General features: G+C 40.8%; 1 protein-coding gene across 1 annotated transcript; it reads left to right on the forward strand.

Moving 5' to 3' along the window:
• Positions 1-122: 122 nt before the first annotated feature.
• Positions 123-18,671, forward strand: gxylt2 (glucoside xylosyltransferase 2). Its single transcript, XM_069714476.1, has 7 exons — positions 123-567; positions 7,240-7,438; positions 8,439-8,570; positions 13,393-13,644; positions 13,976-14,099; positions 15,649-15,821; positions 17,467-18,671. Exons 1-7 carry the CDS (start codon positions 269-271, stop codon positions 17,641-17,643), a joined length of 1,356 nt encoding a protein of 451 aa, XP_069570577.1. The 5' UTR covers positions 123-268; the 3' UTR covers positions 17,644-18,671.
• Positions 18,672-18,927: the final 256 nt, after the last annotated feature.

Raw genomic sequence — 18,927 nt, forward strand, 5'->3', positions numbered from 1 at the left:
CGATTTACATACTTCTGCCTCTCTAGGTTGTCGTACAATATAACGGTGCGCTAATACTCCCGTCATGACGGTAAAGCGGATTAGGCCACGCCTCCACTGTGTAATCCTCCATGGACGATAAGGAGCAGCTCTCCGCTCTCCATCATCATCTGCAGAAAAATGCGAGCGGAGAGCGGTAAGAAAATGTCACCTCTGACTGCTCTCCCTCCGCCGCAGACATGAGCGAAGTCCCGACCGCCTCTCCCACCCGCAACAAGTCGCTCTCACCATGCGGATCTACGGCAAAATAGTTGTGATCACCTTGTGTTTCGGAGTTTTTCTACTTTTGTACTTTTTGGGGGGCAACGCCGCGGACGATCCGCTGTTGAAAGAAGTTGGCGAGGAGCACCAGGAAGAAGAGGAGGAGGACAGCAAGTCTTCCCCGTCGCACCTCGAGTTCGGACGCGGGGTAGTTGCAAAGTTGGCGAGGAAATCATCCGCCGGAGTCGGCGTGCGTCCGGAGGAGCCTCTCAGGGGACGGAAAGAGGGAAGAGCGATCAACAGAAGGGCCAGCGTGAACGCAAAGAGGTGAGCGCAGTTAAGTTTGTTGCCCCGCTGTCGCGTATGAGCCCATTTCCTCCACCCTTTTCCAAAAATGTTGCTACTTCTCATCCCCTCTCTTTCTCCTCTTTCCTGTGGTTGGGAAGTTCCAGAGTGCGTGTGTCGGGTCTAATCTTTGAGGCAGACGTGCCCCTTCCATCAAACTGCCTACATCGTGCTGAAGGACGCAGGCTTTACAATGGGCTGATCTGTCAAGGGACACTCCAACATCCATATTGGCCTCTGCCTGGCTAATTTTGATTTATTTTTCTAATTACCGCCCCAATTTGTTGGGCTGTAAATCATGCTGCTTCAATCAGGGGCTGAAATGTGACTAACGAGTATGACTAATGGGATTTAGGTGGAAATGTTGGCTGTATTTGCAGAGAGAACATCAAATACTGCCACATAAGGACGATAAATCATCACCTGACCTCTACATCTTAATCATTTGAGCCTATATTGAATGTAGGGCATCCTCTCAATCCCCTGCTGTTTTTAATGGGGGTAAAGGTCACCTTGAAAGACATAAAATACAATTAATAAGGGATGCAATTGCGTGCCCTAACAGTAAAATATATTCACTCAAACAGCAGTGGAATATTTCTGGAAATTGAACAAAATGGAAACCCATTCTGTCAAGCCTTATCTTGTTAAAGTGTGCCAAAGAAGTCCATGTGGGCGTGAAAAGCTTATCAGGTGTGATTCTTCTGTGGTTGATTAGAGACAAGGTGCACCCCTGCAAATGATCTGATTAAGTCACCATCAACCTCTCAGATTTTGACAAGAGACAGAATCTATCATTTGCTATTTCCGTTCCAAGGATGGAAGCATTTTATTTAGTCTTCCAGCTTTCTAATTTCAGCCTCTTGCATCCCTTTTGTGTTTTTTTTTTTCTCCTGGCTTGAATGCCAGCGATGCCAATAATGGCAACGATGTGGTTGTGGATGTGGAGATACCCATTCTGCCAGCAGGCATTCATATGTATTCCACTCCAAAGCCAGACTGGAGGTTGGGGACACTGTTCGGCAGATAAAAAGCCATCAAGGCGGTACATTGAGAAAGGACCTTTGCGTCCTCCCAGGAGCCACACTCCTCCATGTGTGCTCAGCGCTGATAAGGGGGATGGGGTGAAAGGGGTCACCGGTGGCCGTTAAGAAAACACTAACAGGTTGGAGAATGCTCAAGACTGACTGCTGCGATTAGGGGAAGCACACTGAGCATCTTGCCAAAGCCTCTAAAAAAAAACTTCCCTTTGTTTAATTGCAGGAGTTGAGAGTGTCAGACCAGAGGACTCTGAACAATAGGGTGTAGTTTCCAAGTAGCACACATAGAAACCTTAAAAAAATAGGCTATATTAATGCTTGGATAACAAGACACCGATGATACACGTATACAGGAAATAGTGATTTCCAAATTTAGTGCAGTAATTCCTCACCTCTATAATTTCTGTTCATTCAGCATGATACAGCAACAATTGTGCATATCGCACAAACTGGCTTTTCAATCCATGTTTTAGATATCTGCTCTCTTATGGTCCGCATGTCTATAAATCTGAGCGTTGGTCACATTTCTGGTGCAGCTTTCTATAATAGACAAACATCCCAGTTTTTTTCTAATCATATCATTTCCTCTTGACACATCACACTACTTCCTGTGGCCAAAAATAGAGAGAGAACATCTCCGGCCTCCCCACCCACCGCCACCCACCATACATCCGAAGCCTCGTCACTTATCAGTGACAAGCATTTGCTGGGTCTAATTCTTAAATGGGAGATTTAGCGGCTTTTCTCTTGTTTTATATTGATTTAAATAGAACAATACTGTATTTCAGACAATCAAAGCATACAGTTTCTAGGAAGTTTTCACTATTGCATTGAATTGATCAATTGAAGAAATCCCAATTTACATATCATCTTTTATTGTTAATGGAAATAATTGTCAGTTGCAGCCCTGAAAGCATTTGACCGGGACACCTGTAACTTCTACATTCCCTCACTCTGATGTCTTCATTACATTTAGTATGTGTTCCAGAGTGTTACATTGCATTAAGGCGTGCATCGGCACGATTAGATTGTTGATACTTTGTGTTGAAACAAATCCCCCGCCCTGTGAAATCAAATATAGTTAAGCAACCTTCCTCGCCGTAAAATAAGTTACTCTCTCGCAGTGGCATTATGCATAGCTGTAAAAATGTCATCTTGCATGACTGAGCACTCTCTCTTCTTTGAGTGGTTTGAAGTCTCCCTTCTTGCCTGTGCAGCCTGACGTGGTTGGAGAGGGTGCTTGTGTGTGAGAGCCTCATGGGGGGAGTAATGTCTCCTCTGTTATTTTGGTTAAGTCACTTTTAAATTACTAGTGGATGAGTCATTTAGGGTGTTGAGGCAGAAAGATAGAGTTGGGCTGGGTAAAATCCACTATTTCTAAAGAATTTGAAAGGCAGAGCTTGGAAAGTGATGAATCACAGCAAAGGGTGTGAAGTTTTCCTGAAAGGACAAAGATAACCCTTTCTTATTTTGTACTGATAGCAGCATCTACTGCACAGTTTAGCCGATATTAAAAAAAATGGAGGAAAAAAAACTAATCAACTGCAACTTTGATGATTGATTAGCATTTAGAATGAAATATGCCAGACATTTGCTTTGCATTTTCTTTTCTCATTTTGACTTTACTATACTTTAAAGTCACAAACAATTTGAAGACAAGGTCTGACATAATGCGACTGGCATTTTCAGCTATCTATTTATCCATTGTCTATACCCACTTTGTCCAGTACATGGTCAAGGGGGCTTAAGCCTATCCTAGCTGACATTTATAGGGCCAACACACACAAAAAACACGCAGGCACATGGAGAACATGCAACCAGCCGACCAGCATGTTCAAACCAACAACCCTTTTGATGTGAGGCCACGGCGCTAACCACCATGCTGCCCCATTTAAAGTAATTTGGGACATTTGTGGCAAGTACTGGCTTAAAGAAAGTTGACGGATGAAGATTTAGTTGCAGTCACTGTTCATTTTAAATTCTGGATTTCTTTGTATGCGCTCAGGTCATTAAGTAGTGGTAGAGGTAGGGGTGTACCAGTACACTGAAGCTAACGCTTTAACTGCAGCTTGCGTTTATTTTTAGAGGAAAGGCACAATAGACTAGTATGTGAATAAAGACTGCAGTGGGGCTCGAGCATAGACTATACAAATGGAAGTAGACTCCAGGTTTGAAAAATGAAGCCAATGCGGAAGTGCCTTAAAGTACAAAGCCACAGAGGACCACTCCAGGCTGGCTCCAAAAAAAACTGGCTCCAGTCGACATCCATTTAAAAAGCCTCAACTTCTTCTCATTAAACACAAAGTCAATACATGTTTTCCACAAGTCATTATGGTGTCATTTGCTAAACTGACTCTTTCTGATCACTGGTCCATCTGTAAATTATTCCATAATTGATGAGATATGAGGCCTCAGAGAGGTATGTTTGTGGTCACGTCTGGTTTGATCGACATGCCTCGGGTGCATCCGGGTTTCCAGTAAAGGCAGGCAGGTGTAATGTTCTCTGAGATCGAGTCAGATCCACCACTCGATCGTCCCCAGCTCGTCCTTATGTGGTCACTTCAAGCTCCAAAATGGCAAGATGGCAACAGAACAGCAGTTCACAAACCGACGGGTAACATCACAGCGGGTTGCCACTCGAGCTGAAGCCTTGTGAAAGAGGCATTTGGGTTTAACACATTTCATTGTTTGTGTTTCCAGAAAATACCTAACTTTGGTACAACAACATTTTCATCTGATACACCACTGTTTGTCCAAAACTTATTAAGATTTCATTTAGCGGCTGTACTACACACAAACTTGTTGTGCGGATGGAAAAATTAGCCATGATATACTTGTGTTACCTCTTGTATTCAGGAGTTGTCCAATATATTGTTCAGTGAATGACTGACAGGTTTTTACTTTAACAGAGGTACGTTTTTTTTGGGTACATATTTTAGAGATGTGAATTTACCTCTCTTCTTCGAAAAGATGCTTCTAAATTGTCATTGGGTTTCGTCAGCACATCTTGGGCCAATAAAGAATTGGACTGACATGTCGCATATTTGACTTAAGGCCCTTCCGCAAGAACATCCTGATGATTGCAAGTCGTCTAATAGGGTGTCAGAAATGAAAAAAAATATCTGTAGTTTGATTCCCCCTAGCTGTGGTTACAGAAAAAAACTGTTTACGACCAATCGCATGTGATCTGCTGAAGTTTCAGAATTTCCCACTCCTTTGCATCATGTACTGGTAACTTTTTAAACAAAGTACAAGCCAAAAAAAAAAAATCAAAATGGTCTGTCTGAAGAAGTATCTCTGGGATATGTTGTCATGTAGTCCTGAATTCTGTTTCCACCTTTCAATATCCTCTGAACATGTTCAGTTTAAGGGCTTTGATACATACTGCTCCAAAATGGAGAGAAAATGCTGCATACAAGTCCACCAAATGAACCAGTTACATTCTGATTAATTAAATGTCTTCAAGGTGTCCTTTGGTGTAGTTGTTCCTGTGGCTCGTCACTCTGTACATTTGTCTTTGACGTTATCTTTAAAGGTGCTGCTTTTTTTCTTCCCTTCCATTATTTGAAAGGGTTAGCTGTGGTGCTTTGTAGTCAGAGCGTTGCTCTTCTGCTCACTATGCAGCCAGTAATGAATTCAGCCCTTTGTACCTCTTCTGAGCTTTATGACTGCTTCCAGATGTGAGGAACAGTGCCATGAAACAAACCATCATGTGTGCAAGCCCAGGCTTTATGCAACAATGAAATGTTTTGCCTGTTTTACTATCCAATTGTATGAGAAAAGCATTTCATTTATTTTGCATGACTAAGTGCGATGTAATTTCACATCAGGAGATATGGATTGCACTTTCAAAGGGAAAATAGGAATGTGTGTTTGACAACCTTGACAGAGCATCAGCCTTTGAAGCGTGGCAGACAGATTTCTCAGCACCTTCTCGTTCGTCCTAATCTGTGGTTCATCATTGTCCCTCAGCCATGCAGAAAACGAAGTGTCACGCTTGGAGACGGCCTTGCAACCCACCTTTCAAATTTCACTCTTCTCTCTTCCCCTTTATTTCATAGTAGACTGTTTGCTTCCTCCAGACTCGGAGGAAATCCGTGTCTTTTAGAATTGTAAAACCATTTGCCTTCCACTGTTCTCCTCCAAAAAAACAAAACAAAAAAAGGCTACACACTCTAACAAAAGGTTTTCTGTTCTTTTTTTGTATGCCAGTCTTTTCCCCCTACGGCTACGACAATATTTATGCTGAACATGTTGTTATTACAACCAGCCCCATGCAGCGTGTGTGTTTGTGTGTGTCGAGGACAAGTAGATGATGTTGGCCTTAGCTTCAGGCTCCCCTATTGTACAAATGTTTCCCTATTATAGCGGGAGAGTCTGTGCTGCGGAGTGTATTTTAACAAAACGGCAGCACCAGCTCTCCGAAGAGAGCAATTTTTTTTTTGCATCTGATAAAGGACCTCCTTGCCTTTGAGCATCCGAGAACAAAGTCCAGTGGGAACTCGCAGAGCTACAGAAGAAAATAAGTGGTTGTGTGTGCGGGAAAGTGTGGAGTTGGTGTTGAACAATACAGAAAGGCACAGATGTCACATCTGAAAGAAAAATCCTTGACTTTGTACCTTGTCATTTCGACAGGAGGATGATCTGTTATTTTCTTGAACGCTTTACTTGTTTCCTCCGATGTTTATTCCCATAAAGGCCAAAATGATTTTTTTTCTGAGCCTCTGACATTTTCTGACATGCTATTACTGTTTAATAATGACATGTTGACAGCTCACATAGACTGGGTATTCTGTTGGAAGAACATTCTTCCCAGTGAACAAATCACTCCCTAGTTCTTAGGTTTTAGCTGCTACAGCCTTACTTGATCTGGTTTGATCAGTATATTTATGTTAGCTAATTTGTGCCTACTGAGTACAGCTAATTCAATGATGTTGAACTATACTTGTAGTACTGTCAAGCTTGTGTTTTAGCATTGCTCATTGTCTTGTAATTTCACTTACTGTACATTTAATGGAAAAACAACATAAATCTGTGAAGTGCTGTGTTGCAATATACTGAGGGATTTTTGTAAAAAAAAAACAAAGTTCATCGGCATGTATGTGAAGGTGTTAAATATTTCCACAAACCAATCGGACATGTTCACTTAAATAAGTTGCCTTTCAAAAGTCAATATTGGTCATACTTCGTGGAAGTTTCACATTTCTGTGTCTCGTTCAGTTATTTAATTCTGCACGTATGTTTTGACTTCAAGACCATCTGTTGAGTAAAAATTGCTCTTCACAAGATCTCAGCCCAATTTAAAAGCGTTGAGTGAGGGAAACGAGGTTTGCAATTGTCAGCAGATCCACACCCCCTCTTTATCCCCCACACGTGGCCTTGGCCCATTTTAGATCTGAAAACACTGCTGGGTGAAGAAAACTGCACAGTCTGCACATCATTTGTTGGATTAATGGAGCCAGTTTTTATCTTTGTCCTTATTGTTCAATTTCATTCAAAAGACCCCAGTGTAAATGTACTTAATTTTAAATAGCCTACTTTACATTTTCAATTTCCCTTTGCCTGAGACCGCCAGTGGTTCCTGTTCATACCTATGTTTCACTATCTTTTCCAGTAAAGCGAGGAGTAATGTGGCCCGACCTGTCACAAAGCGCACGAGGGCTGAGGAGTTTATGCACTTGGCTGTGGTGACCTGTGGGGATCGTATGGACGAGACCCTCACCATGATTAAATCGGCCCTCCTGTTCAGCCTGAGGAAGATCAAGTTTCACATTTTTGCTGAGGACCCTTTGGGCCCGCAGATTAAAGAAAGGGTAAGACGCCTTTTGTGTGCTGATACAAAATGTATACTTACAGTGCACCACAGAATTATTCGCGAAAAAAGGCTTTTATTTCTCATGTTTAGTACACTGCACGTGCTCAGTGGATTTAATGCTGCACATGTTAAACACTCCTCCTCTGTAATAGATGACATCAAGATCAGAGCAGTTTTAACTTTGCCTCTCTGACTCGCTCTAGTACAGGCGTATAAACCTTTTATCTCAAGGCTGAGGCGCAATATATCACCAAGACACCCTGCTTTTTTTTTCTCCAGTGCTGGAGTCACCTTTACAGAGGTGCTATGGCATGACTTTGATTAGTTCCACTGATACTGTAACGAAGCCTATTAACATCGGTTGAATTAATGGATGTCAAACGTCACCTGAAGTGCCTTAAATCTAAATCCTAAACCTGTGAGAGCTTGCCATCGTGTGTGTGTGGAATCAATGCCATGTGTGAAAAATTCCCCCGTGGAAAAAGAGATGTCAAGGTCTGGGGTTTGAGCAGCAAGGAGCTTATGACCAGCTGCAGTGTTAAGAGACACGGTGTAGGCATTAGAAAGGTTGGTCTCTATCTCCTTTGATCTGTTGTCCTTGTCAGCAAAAAACCCTGCCAATTATTCGCGGCTCCGTAGCTTGTTTCATGGCCAAATCTTTAATGATTACGGAGGGATTCAGCGCCTTACAGGTCGGATAACGCCAGCTTCACAGATTCTCTATGGATTTCAAAATGGTGCTTCTCCTTGTTTAGACTATAACTTCTTAATAAAACAGCAGCTGGCAACTACACATGTTCTGCCAAGAACCTCGGCACCACAAGACATGACGTCATTGTTTTAAATGGGTACTTGTACAAGCTGATTAGTCTGTGGAAAAAAAAAAATTAGCTTTCACTGTAATTACTGTTTATTCTGGCTCTTTCTTACATCTGCCCCACTCAAAGTCCATTACACACTTCCTCGGTTTAATGTGCAATACATCACTTTACTTTCAGCTGAACCAGTGGCCTCGCTCCGTCTCCGCCCGGTTCCAGTACAGCATCTACCCCATCTCCTTCTCTGTGGGCAACCCTGACGAGTGGAAAAAGCTCTTCAAGCCCTGCGCTGCTCAGAGACTCTTCCTCCCAGTAAGGCTGCACCTCTTGTCTCACCTCACTTCCTCGCCATGCTTAATGTCATTAACAAAAGTAAAGAAAAAAATTTCATTAATTCATTTAATTTCTTCTTAAAGAGCATTTTTCTAAACCTTTGCTTTATTCCAGTGCATGGTTTCAATTAATTACTGTCATGGTTATTGATTATTTCACACCATTTCTGCAGCATTTACTTAACAAATAAACAGTCTCTAGAGACTGAATCCAGTAATTTCATCGTGGGGCTTGTGCCTGGTTATTGATTTTCTTTTCCTGCCAGCGTTCATTGAAATAACAGCCAGCTTACTTACCATGTAATGGACATATTGCAGGTCAAACAGCTCCAGTGGTGTTTTTTTCTCGCTGCAAGGCAATCAATGGAGATTCAATATTCACTTTATAAGGAACTCCAACTGAGCACCTTGCGTCATATAGTCTGAATTATTTAAGAGCTGGATTGGTCCCTCTTGATTCACTACCACTGCATACCTCCATGGATATTGCAAGAATCCTAATCCACCATTTCTTAAAAGTGTGCTGTTGCACTCCCTTGTTGTTATGGGTGAGAAACTCGCTCGTTTTGTGAGCGGGCATGTGATCACGTTGGAGACGCACCACAGTTTTGGTCGCTTTCACCAAATGTTTTATCCTTGCCTCGAAACATCCTAGGTGAACTCAGCGTTTTATAGTCTGACCCTGTAGGACGAATTCACGGTGCACAACCCTGCAAAGGCAACGAAAATCCACCACTTTGCGTTCCTGACCTGGCGCACCTTCTTCGGTCTTAGACAGCCCCTCTTGAAATGTCAGGGAAAATGTCTCACCAAACTTATCGCTTTATTGCTGTAGGCTTTTCGAAGCATTCCAGCAACATTAACAGTAGCATACTCAGAACATTTTCACCACACCTCTACACTGTGGGTCCTCCAGAGACAATTTGGTGTCTGTAAATCTTTTCCAGTAGAATTTAGCAATCCCATATGGAATACCAAACGTGGCAAACACGACGACTAATAACACTAGACACGTGTTTAATTTGTAATATTCTAAATCGGAGGGTTTTTTTTTATGCCTTGTTATTTATTCATAGATAGATAGATGGTTACTTTATTAATCCCCAAGGGGAAATTTTTCATGCCTGTAATCCGTAGATTGTTTGCACAGTGTTTGGGTGTACACTACAAGTAACATCATCTTTTGAATAAGGTTCAGGTTACTGGTCTTAACATCATGCTCCATTTCCTGTAGTGAACTTTTTTTCCCACTTAGTTGCAGGGCAGTGCAACCGAACTATTTTATGTTCTCTTATGTCTGTCGTCCTGCACTTTGTTCTTTAACATCCTTCACTTGCACTTCAGGTGGGTCAGGAGAGAATCCAGCTGCTTGCTGGTTTGACGGTACAAAGCAGGTAGACAGTTTTAAGGGAAGCAGCTGCCACTGGATTGATGGTTAGTAGATAAGGAGCCTGTACCACTTTCATTCCCTCCATTTGCTTCATTCTGTCCACCTCGTATGGCCCGGCTGTTATTTAATGATACTGACATTTAAAAGTCATCGCATGTAAATGTGAAAGAAAGTCAATATCTTGGCGCCAATAATTCCATTATTGTCTGTCTCACTGCTGCAATCATCTACTGAAAAGCACTTAAAAATGATTTGTCTTCGTGCCGCCTTTGTAAAGACATCGAATCCGGTCGTAAAGTAAGTACAGAGTGGAAGTTGTTGGATTTTAGAACATATTGGACAAGCCAACACAAGTGTGGTACACTTGAACAACAGCACAAGGAAAATTAGCTCTTTCAATCATTTATTCAACAAAAATATGTACCGATGTAATATTCTTCGGTGGAAGAAGTAACTATACCCCTGGTCTCATAAGCTTGTATTGCCAGCTTTAGCAGGATAACTTCTTGTTGGCTGTTTGAGTGATTGTGTACCAGTCTCTGACATTGGCTGGCTGAAATTTTTGTTGAGGTAATGACAAGTTTCAAGTTATGAATTGTTAAATTTCAGTTGTGGAAAAGACATGTAGGTCGCAGTGTTGACCAGAAAGCTTAACATGAAAACCATATCATACTGTTCATATCAGGTTCTTGTACATTGCTTTGTCTGCCGCATTATAAGGCACATCTCTTTGGACTATTGCAATTCTTTATGGTCCAGACTCTGATATCTTCAGCTTCAACTGGTGCAGAACGCTGCAGCAAGGCTTCTGGTGCACGTAAGTGCGAGTACTTTTTACCGATCTTGGAATCATTACATTGGCTACCTGTCCAGTATATGATTAATTTTACTGTTCGTATATGAGGGTCTAAATCAGGGGTCTCCAACCTTTTTTTCTCTGAGAGCTCTTTTATTCCACCAGGTAGATCGTGATCTACTATTTACTGCTCCTACATTTTTATTTGCTTTGTCTTGGCTTACACCTGCTTTTGATATTGATTGGTTTTATTGCTTATTTTGACTTGTGAGCAAGTACATTTGACATTTAAATCTGTTTATGATTATTGCAGCACTTTGGTCAACCCCCGCAAAAAACCTTACATGTGCTATATAAGCAAATCTGACTTGACTTGACTCTTTGGCACTAAACAACTTTCATTATCATGTAATTGGCAACACTCCAGTAAACTGTAGCATTTTCAATTTTGACTACAAAATAATATAAACATGTTTTATTTCTTTGAGGTCATTGTGGATAAGAACTTTAAAAGAAAACTTGGATGCAAATATCTTGTGGATATTAACTCTGTTTGGGGGTCTTATAATCCATTATAGACGTGATTTAATACAATGTAAAAACTAATAGGACTTACACAGACAGAGAAAGCTGTGATTTTTGACTTCTCCGTGTACTATTATTGCGTAACTGTGGATGTATACACATTGAATGTAGTTACAGAACCATTGCTCTGTGGCGGCTGTTCTGATTGACTTTGTTGGGATTGGGTGCATCTTTGTCACACACACCATCTCCTCACTGCTGTCACCAACATAGTCCATCAAAAACCAACAGTACATGGTTAAACAAGCTGCAGCAGAGTGATGTGGTTTCTTATGCCCCTCGTGGAGCACATATTCTACACATTACACCTATTGGTTCTGTCGTTTTTGCACCTCAGAATTCATCAACCCACTTTGCAGTGTTGCAACTCTGCCTTACAGACACCCCGAACCTCTGTCTGTCTGCACTAACCTGTTAAGTATTGCATTACGTACTCTGTCCTAACATATTTACAGACAAGTTGTGACATACAGTCCCTTATCTCAAAAGCAGGTCTATGGCAGTGAGGAGTATTTATTCAGCAATGACCTGACGGTATAATCCATCAGCAGATACAGGAAGTAATGATCTTCAACTCATCTTATTGTCCTGACATGGCATTTTCTGATTCTGCTACAGACCACAACTTCAATGTTAGATGATGTGTAAATTCCCTCTCCACAGATTTCTTCTGAGTTGATACAGGCTTTTTGTTTATTCATTTAAACGGTGAAGGAAAAAAAATTGTTTTGGACATGCTGTTTACGTGCTGTTTTTTTTTTTTTTTTTTTTTTTTACCTATATAAAGTTTTAAAGATGATGTACCAACAACACATCAATCCAAGTTTTCCTGTCAACTACTTTAGTCCAGACTGAAATATTTCAACAACTTTGGATCGATTGCTGCAGACATTCATGTGTCTCTCAGGATGGATTGTAATAAGCACCTCCTGACATCTTGCTCCATCATTAGGTCGATAATTTGATTTGTCCGATACTTTGGTTTATTACCTCCATAACTAATGACATTTCCATCGGGCCCAGCTGCGCATTGTGGTGTGTGTTAATTTGCAAATGTTATCAGAGCTGGTAGACTCAGTAGATATAGATGGAGAACTTGTTTTCATACAGCCAGTCAAATCTTACATTGTGCTTGGTACCAAGCTTCAATACTTTTATGACACTGATCAAATTGCTTAAAAATCGACTATAAAAAAACCCGCCTTGTCATTCAGTACCAAATATAACTCGGCTACACATGCACAAAAGTTTTCATTTTAAAATGCATAACTTTTGCTTGGTTTACACAGGAGTAAACCTCAGTGCTAGTGAACCACAGTGTTTCCTATACGTAGCCTCTACTTGGGCGGCACACCCACATACAGAAAGTCAGTTTTTGTCAAGTTCAGTACACTTGAATGCCTTATTTTACCCTTTTCAAAGTATTTTTTTTAGCCACACACGCACCATCCGAGTGTTGACTAATGGGATGCGAGACATTTAGGAAATGTGTGAATTGTCGCATCAAGTGATAGTTTGCATGTAAGGCGTTTAGGGAGACATCTGTTAACTGTAGCTACCGAAAACTACCTGGGTGACACCCTCCCCCTATACACATGGAACTAAAGATTTGTACTGTAATATAATTTTGATTTATTTTAATTGATTTTTATAAAGTTGGTCTGGAAAAAAGTATTTTTGAAGAAATTGTTGATGCCGGTATTTGAATGTTTTTCAGCGATACCCAGCCCTAATTATATATAACACAGCAACATTAGTTCTGTTATCATAGATATAGAAGACAGTCATACTGACCCAGAAAGCCGTCTGCTACTAAATAAAACCCTATGTTAGCTTTCCTGCAAAAATCACTTTCCAACTTCGAAACATGGGCAACATTTCCTGCCCCCTCAGGTTGTTGAACGCACCGGACATTCATGGTGGAAACATGGCACAACACATCAGTTCTCAAACTACATAGCTACAGATATCACTTTAGCCCAGTTAGAAGCTGATGAGATATAAATATTGTGATTGGACTTGTACTCCCAGGTCATCCTGAAGAACGTGGACTCATTGCTGTACGTGGACACAGATGTGCTGTTCCTGCGGCCCATGGATGACATCTGGGATTTCCTGAAGTCCTTCAACAGGACCCAGCTGGCAGCAATGGCCCCAGAGCACGAGGTGCCCAAGATTGGCTGGTACAGCCGGTTTGCACGCCACCCTTTCTATGGAGTCACAGGGGTCAACTCTGGTGTCATGCTGATGAATCTCACGAGGATCCGCAGCACGGTGTTCAAAGTAAGTTCAAAACGGAGCAACTTTTCCTCACACCCTGATTAGTAGAGCGCTGAAGTGGGCTGCGGTTTGCCTTTTTGCATTCTGAATGGTTTGTTTCTTTGAGTCGCAGGCGCCGTATGCTGGGTGGGCTGTGATTAAAGCTTTCTGATTACCACACTAGCATCACAGACTTCTGCCCTCAGAGCTCAATTTAGCAGCTCTTAATACTGGCACCAGATTGCAAATGGAAGCTGGAATGTAAATGTGCTCCTCCTTTGATGATTTTTTTTTTTTTTCGTTCTCTGTTAAAAATTCTGCTCTTGAGCTGTTTTTGTTGATGTTGGTATTTCAGAACAGCATGATCCCCACTCATCTGTCATGGGAGGATCTTCTCTATCCACTCTATCAGAAGTACAAGAACCACATCACCTGGGGAGATCAAGACCTCCTCAACATCATCTTCCACGACAACCCAGGTACCATGCCTTTTTTTTAAGTGTATACCAATTGTCTGAAAACATAAAAAAAAAAAACGCAGAAAGGCTTTTAAAACGCTGCTAAAAGTCCATTCAAGGCATAACCGAAAAATTGAACTGTGTATATTAACACATGTTGAAATAGTCGTCTGCACACAGTCAACACAACAGTTTCGCACTGTCAACATGTTCACATAAATTATGCCTTATTTCACTGTTGATAAACCAGTCAGCATCATGAATCTGGCTCGGTAGACACACTGTGGCTGCAGGCGACAGCAGACTGAGCTCCAGCTGCAGCTGCCAGATGTGGACATTATGTGCTCCGAGCCATCGCCAGAGCCGGCATCGCTGACGTTTGCCCGACAGCAGAGTCGAGCGGAGTGTTTGTTTTACATGTGGTGGCTCTGAGCGCTCTGCCATCTTCAGAGGAATATTCATGTTAGTCCATCAGCAGTATTCTGACCTCCTTTTTTTTGTTTTTTTTTTGGGTTTTTTTGCTCGCTGCGCTGCAATCAGAAAAATAGCTTGTAGAGACTTGGATCTGTTTTTAGACGACGACTTGATGGAGGTTCAAAAGAATCAAATTGTGATTCATGTTATAAGAAGGAATATAACAGAGCATCAACTGACACTTTTGGTTTGTCATATTTTGAACTATTAGTGTAACATAGATTCAAAAACAATCAGTCTTGAAGCACGTTATTTTTGTGAATTAATATGTGCAGCCAGTTAAGGCCAGAGAAGGACTTTGAAACACATCAAATCTTGAATGTGTAAATCTTAAAAAAAATCTGGTCAACATATTCTACTACTGCTGGCTTTTTGGTGCCTCTATGTACACTATATTCTACTATGTCAGGCTATATGTCAGTTTTTTTTCTTTAAGAGTGCCCCTCCCCCGCCCTATATGATATAAAGAGCATACCTGCACATATAGCAATTTTTTTTTCCCAAGTATAAGCTGCAATTTAAGGCCATTTTCCAACACTCCCATTTGTTGTTTCTTCCAGGAAATTGATTTAAAAAAAAAATCCAGAACAAGGCACACATAAACTCAAAAGCAAATGTGAACATAGACTCGCTTATTAAGTTGATGTTTATTGATTGATAAATGCTAAAATATATTTAGCATTTATAGCTATACATGTTACGTACCAGTGTTAAACTGCAGAGTTTCTGATATGTTGATGTTGTGTCATAACATACATACATACAAATGCAAAAGATGGGATTGTCAGGCAGACAGACTGACCAACAGTGTCATAAAAACTATGTTAAATGCACCCGACAATAAAGTGTGAATGCAAAGAGGAGGGCTATTCTATAATGTGCATATATTTGAGTCAATTCCATGTGTTGTGTACTCTTGGTACTCTTTGTACCCTCTAGGTTTAACTATATGCATTACGGAATCACCGTTATCAAATTTAATAAGCCACTTTCGCCCTTGTGTCCTCCTAGCAATCACATTTGACGTACGTAAGTTACAGTTTCTGGTGTGAACAATTGGTACTGATGTGTTCTTGTGTGCTGTTGTTTCCCCCAGAATGTCTCTTCATCTTTCCCTGCCAGTGGAACTACAGACCCGACCACTGCATGTACGGGAGTAACTGTAAAGAGGCTGAAGAAGAGGGTGTGTCCATCCTCCATGGCAACCGTGGAGTGTATCAGGATGACAAGCAGCCAGCGTTCAAAGTAGTCTATGATGTAATACATGATGTGAGTATCCCAGTAGCAACTTTACGTTAACATGCTGCCACAAGGACGGTATTGATGCACAGCACCCTCTGTTGAAACACTGCTGCTGGACACACTGCAAGGGTGGGGTGTGGGTGGTTGAACAATTACTTTTAAACTACTTTTAGTGAGAATAATATCCTATACCTTATACATTTCCCTTGTGTCATAAGTCATCATCATTTAATTAGCTAAGATGGAGAATGGCAATGTTTTCAGTCATGTGTTTTTATAACTGTGTATTTCACTGATCAAAATGGTGACATGAAAGGAACAAGGTCATATACTTCAGATAAGAGATATGTCCCACAAGTGGCTGCGTACATACAACCTTTCAAAGGTGCAACTAATCACATCAACTATGGCTGCATTTGATTTACGTGTGTCAGTTGCAGGGCCCTGGTTTTCATTGTTAGTGTTATGAGTTTCAGCTGTGCTTTTCCTGTGAGGGCACAGCAAATGTCTGCTCACAAATTAGATCTACTAAGGTTGTGAATTGGAGGATTATTATAATGAATTGTATTTATAAAACTTTAAATATGGCAGGCTTTGATTTCTTAAAGACTTATTCAAGTAAAGAGCAGGTTCTGAGTGAATAATAGTGTTTCATGTAACTGTGACTATTTTGAGGTTACAATTTATGCAGCAAACATTGACTACAAATATGAAACCCTGTACAGCTTATTTTACTAGCTCTTCCAGCTTATTCAGGGGAAATGTGGATATATTGTAGCAAAAACAGTATGGCTGAGCAATATATGGATATCGTGATGCAAGACTAGATATATTCCTAGTTTTTGGATATCGTAATATTATAATATGGCGCAAGTGCTGCATTTTCCTGGTTTTGAATACTACATTTAAGTAAAATTAAGTCATTTTACTCTTTACTCTTTTATTTGCCCTTACGCAGTAATTATATCCAATGTACTGGGGATTTGTTTTTTATCAAAAATCTCATTGTGTAAATATAGTAGTCTCTTCGATATCCACACAATATCAATAGAGATATTTGGTCAAAAACATAGATATTTGATTTTTCTCCAGACCGCTCAGCCCTTGAAATACACTCTGCATCATAGAAACATGTTTCACTTATTTACTATTTAATCAGTGTCAAGCAAAAATCCCAATATGCATTTTAAATGTGCTTTCAATACAGTCTGATACATTACGTCCAGCTCAGCCTAAAGGATGAGAAAAGGGGAGACTGGTGGAAAAAATAAACCTTCCAACCACTGGCTCATGGCAATTAAAAGAAGCATATTTCCCAAAATGTTGAACTGTTCCTTTAACAGCTTCCTTCAGCACAGAAAAAGAGTAGCTATGATTATTTATCCTGTGATGCAAATTGTGTCCTCTTGCTCGCATTAAACAATCTGGGTCAGTTTTTAAATTTAGAATTTGTTTTCTCTGGCAGCAGACTCGGTTCCCCCTGCTCGGCTGAGATAAGCCTCTTAAAGACGAACCGGGTTGTAATTTATGATTAATACGGAGCCCCTCCCCATCCCGGCTGACGGAATTTGTAAATTCCATTTAGCATGTGATATGTTCCATTAACAAACTATCAAACTGAAATAGCTTTGGGATCAGACCTGACACGAGGGCAATGTCTCTGTCTCCACAGTTTCCCTTTGAGGACAACATGTTCCAGTCGCTCTTCTACCCCATCCAGACCAAGTTCCTGGACACAGTCAACACCCTGTGTGGTCGGATTCCTCAAGTCTTCCTCAAGCAGATAGAAAAGACAATGAGGAAGGTGTTTGAGGACAAAGTAGTGCACCATGTCAGACCACACAAATAACTGATGGAGAAAGTGGACTCCCTGTGGCTCATGTGTCATAGCAGCATCACTCAGAGGGAACTGGTGGCTTTGCGTTTCCAGTGTTCAGCGCATGGCGCCTCCTGGAATCAGGGTCTTATGAACATTATGATCCTGTGGCGATGCTATGGGTGACATGCTTATGTAATACAGAACAGCATACAGTGCTGATCTGTGATATTGCAGAAAGGGTTTGCCTTATTGACGTTTTTACTTTTACATCCCAGTTCTTTACGGTGATGAAATGTGTCGGAAAGCTACGGTGGAAAGAAAAAAAAAAAAAAGACTGCATGACTTTATTTTTCAAGAATAATGAAAGTAAGTGTAAAAAGAACAACTTAAGGCATGTTTTTGTATCTGCCTTCTTTATTTTTTCCTCAAACACTGTTTGAATCACTCTTGCTCGCCATTATGGAGGCACACAAAGGCAACTTTGGACAGTTTTACTACTTGAAATAGTAGCTTCATGAACCACTCCTCTAAAATTGTGAATGTTTTACCAGCAAATAACTTGAAGTGTGAGCCTGTGTGAATGAGTAGAGTCACAAGTGCATTGTCTGTTGCCAAATGCCACTGACAGTATTAAATACAGCACAACAGATGAAATGAGGACTTTTTAGATTAAATAACGAATGTTAAAATGCACTTTGAGAAGGATATTAGGGCTGGATGGTGTTTTTCTTCCTACACGTCCACATTAAATGCAACACTGACTGAATCAAAACCAAAAGTGTTTGCAGAACGGTGACATAGTACAGCCAATCATGTGCCATTTAAATGTTCATGTCTGCCATGTTTACGATAGAAGAAAATTAGTGGTATAGATGTATGTTTGAAAGGGTATCTCAGCTTGTAACATGGTGTGTCGTGAACACATGGACCACATGTTTTAACTTTATTTTGAATGTGTTGTAATGATCTAAATGTATCAAATCATTCAACCTCGAAACTGAAAGTGGCTATACAGTCCACATGTGTTTCTGAATAAAACGATGAAATTTACTGCACCTGCATGCATTGTCCTCATTGTAGATGGGAATATACAAAAGCAATACAAATGGATGGAAAGCATTCCTCTTTAAAGTGTCAGTTATAGAGTGAAACACGCATGTTTTAGGTACACGCCTAAGATGACGGTTTCCAAAGATTTGTTATTACAATCTGCATTTATGTCTGCTTTCATACTTAATGTGATCGTATAACCATTTGCTATTGATCTGAAACTGGATACTACGTGGTCCACCAGTGGCTGGCAGAACTACAAAT

The sequence above is a fragment of the Brachyistius frenatus genome, unplaced genomic scaffold (assembly GCF_029030835.1).
Source record: "Brachyistius frenatus isolate BFR_SWC_R1_liver_20210118 unplaced genomic scaffold, ASM2903083v1 Contig_4, whole genome shotgun sequence".
Classification (NCBI taxonomy): Eukaryota; Metazoa; Chordata; class Actinopteri; family Embiotocidae; genus Brachyistius; species Brachyistius frenatus.

Bases quoted from the DNA above. Each gene is read 5' to 3' on its own strand.
- gxylt2 (XM_069714476.1), top strand. From the start codon at position 269: ATGCGGATCTACGGCAAAATAGTTGTGATCACCTTGTGTTTCGGAGTT. The intron at 568-7,239 runs GTGAGCGCAGTT...TATCTTTTCCAG, and splicing joins GCCAGCGTGAACGCAAAGAG to TAAAGCGAGGAGTAATGTGG. The intron at 15,822-17,466 runs GTGAGTATCCCA...CTGTCTCCACAG, and splicing joins TCTATGATGTAATACATGAT to TTTCCCTTTGAGGACAACAT.